Consider the following 2,631-nt stretch of genomic DNA (forward strand, 5'->3'; position numbering starts at 1 on the left):
TGTGATCTCTTTGTTTTGGAAAAGACAACGTTGTCTCCTAATCAAAGGAAGCAGCAATATATGTTACCTGGCAAAAAATTGTGATATTTTACAATAATATTTTATTTATATGATCATTATTATACTAATTCATAAGTAAACCAGTAACTATTGGTAAGTATAAAATAAATGGTAGTTTTTTTCATTTCTCTTTCAGTTTGTATTTTTAGTCTTTTGGGTCAGTTTCTATTTTTAAAAAAAATTAACATTAATGATTTTGTGAATTAAGTATGCATAACATAAGTAACCAATTTGTAGTAAGAGTCAAGGAGTGTATGTGCATATATGGGTGAGATAATATCTACAATATTTCTTTACTCTCTACTAATGAAAAGAGAACCCACACAAAACCTAAAATTACTCAGTGTTTGTAGTACAGCTGTTTTAATAGAGGAACACTGGCAGTAATCTCAATGTTTGGAATTACTGGGGTTGCAAAGAAAATACAACTTGACAGCTTATACTGGAACAGTACTTACATTTAATTACAAGTGAGCCAGATATGTTGACAAGGAGAAAAATTACATTAAAACCATTGTGTATGAATAATTATCACCAACATTTTGACTCTTAAGAATCCACATAACAGCATCATCTTCAATCTGTCTATTTATCATAACATGCTATTTAAAATGTACGACTGAACCTAAAATGAGGCGGCAAAGTAAACACTGAACAGAAGCAGAATGGATATCAAGTTCATGGGAAGCCAGGAGTGGCAGTCCTTAAATGTAAGTACTACACCGAGTGTAGTGTTTTAAAATGTTGTTAAAAGCCCTTGATTTCTAACTGAAACAGTAATGATCTATTCTATCCATTCAAGATTTAGGCATCTTGCTATAAAGGCATACATGTCGGATGCTTCCTCTATAACTTTGGCTGTTGGCTTGCCTGCACCATGACCAGCCTTGGTGTCAACATGAATTAGTAATGGATTGATTTGTTTGGGGCTTCGACCTACAGTATACTGCAGAGAAGCAATAAACTTCAGGGAATGAAGAGGCACCACCCGGTCGTCATGATCAGCTGTAAGAAGTAAGACTGCAGGATACTGGACTCCATCACCTTCTGGTACTTTGATATTGTGAAGAGGAGAATATCTGCAGAAGAGATACATGCATTTGTGCTTTGTGAACACCCATTGGCCATCAATAGCCAGATAAATGGACAAACAATACTGCCTTCTACTTCAAAAGATCTAGGGAATGGGGGAAGGAGCAGGAGAATTGCAGCTGGAAAAACAACTGGATACAGCCATCCATAATATGCAATATACCACAATCCATATCATGCAAAGAAGGCATCTGCTCCTGAAAAATTATTCCCACTGAATCCCATCCTTTCTATACCCTGCATTATTTCAATCTTCCAGCATGGATTTGAAGCCTGAACAGAGCTAGAAAACGTACTTCATTGGCAGATAGCTTGGTATGATCAACAAAGGTTAAAAATAGCAAATTCAGTGCTAGAGGTTATTAGGATATAGATCAAAAGTAAGCCAACTGCAGGCACTTTAACTGCTTTATACAATTCTCTATAAGGTTTTCTTTTTGTTGTGGAATACTACCTTTTTCTGGTCACCAAATCTTAAAAAGAATATTATGCAGCTGAAAAAAATGCAGTCAAACCACAATATCAAGATACTATTGGAACATCCAGAAAAATCTAGGGCTTCTGAGTTCATAAGAAAAGTTTCTAAAATGGGAATATAGAAAACATACTTATGCAATAAATGAGCATCTGTCAACCTGGCAACTTCCAGATACGTTGGAGTTATTATTCCCAAAGATGGCTTGTAATTTGGGAAGACTAGGACACATGGTGGGGGAAGGCTGGTCTAGTTCATTATTAATTTGCGGAATATATCTACATTGAATTTATACTACTAAATCACATTAAAATGCTTTACATTACTCAGCTTTTGAGCAACAAAACAGAAAAATAAGCAGCATCTTTATTATTATTATTCAGCAGTCTAGTAGAGTATACTGTATGTAAACAGAGAGATATTCTTTACTTACTTGATCAGCCAATCAAACTGTTCTTTATAATCTGAGCAGCCAAAATCTGTAGTCCACGCATGACCAATGGTGAATTTATGGAACTTTAGCATGTCCATCACTCCTACCTGAGCAATCACACAGGCAAATAGATCTGGGCGCTGGTTGGCACAGGCAGCTGAAAAAGTTGGAAAGATGCTCACCTATTAGCATTACTGAATACCTACAAGAGAATGGTTTCAAATACAGCGCATAAAAGACATAGTGTTTGAAAACTTGAGGTACCAAATGTTACTTCAACATCAAAGCAGAGGAGAGAACCAACCTAGAACTAAGAAGAAATTTCCTGACAGTTAGAACAATTAATCAGTGGAATGACTTGCCTGCAGACTTGCCTGGCTCCAGGGAATTATTAACGCTTCTTTGCGGGAGGGTGTCTTCCCGGCGGCCCTAAAGGAGGCCGTGGTGAGGCCCCTCCTCAAGAAGCCTTCCCTGGATCCAGACGAGTTGGCCAATTATCGCCCGGTCTCCAACCTTCGCTTTGCGGCGAAGGTTGTTGAGAGTGTGGTTGCGCAGCAGTTCCCTCGGCACC

General features: G+C 37.6%; 1 protein-coding gene across 1 annotated transcript in view; it reads right to left on the reverse strand.

The window, feature by feature from the left end:
* Nucleotides 1–409: 409 nt before the first annotated feature.
* PREP (prolyl endopeptidase) overlaps nucleotides 410–2,631 on the reverse strand; it is a 77,618-nt gene continuing 75,396 nt past the window's right edge. Inside the window, exons 14-15 of the mRNA XM_015812210.2 lie at nucleotides 2,061–2,217; nucleotides 410–1,139 (exon numbers count right to left, since the gene is read on the reverse strand). Of these exons, the coding sequence (XP_015667696.1) occupies nucleotides 845–1,139; nucleotides 2,061–2,217 (452 nt within the window). The 3' untranslated portion in view covers nucleotides 410–844. The remainder of the gene's footprint in view (nucleotides 1,140–2,060; nucleotides 2,218–2,631) is intronic.

Source organism: Protobothrops mucrosquamatus, unplaced genomic scaffold (genome assembly GCF_001527695.2).
Source record: "Protobothrops mucrosquamatus isolate PMUCROS unplaced genomic scaffold, P.Mucros_1.0 scaffold_58, whole genome shotgun sequence".
NCBI classification, from domain to species: Eukaryota; Metazoa; Chordata; class Lepidosauria; order Squamata; family Viperidae; genus Protobothrops; species Protobothrops mucrosquamatus.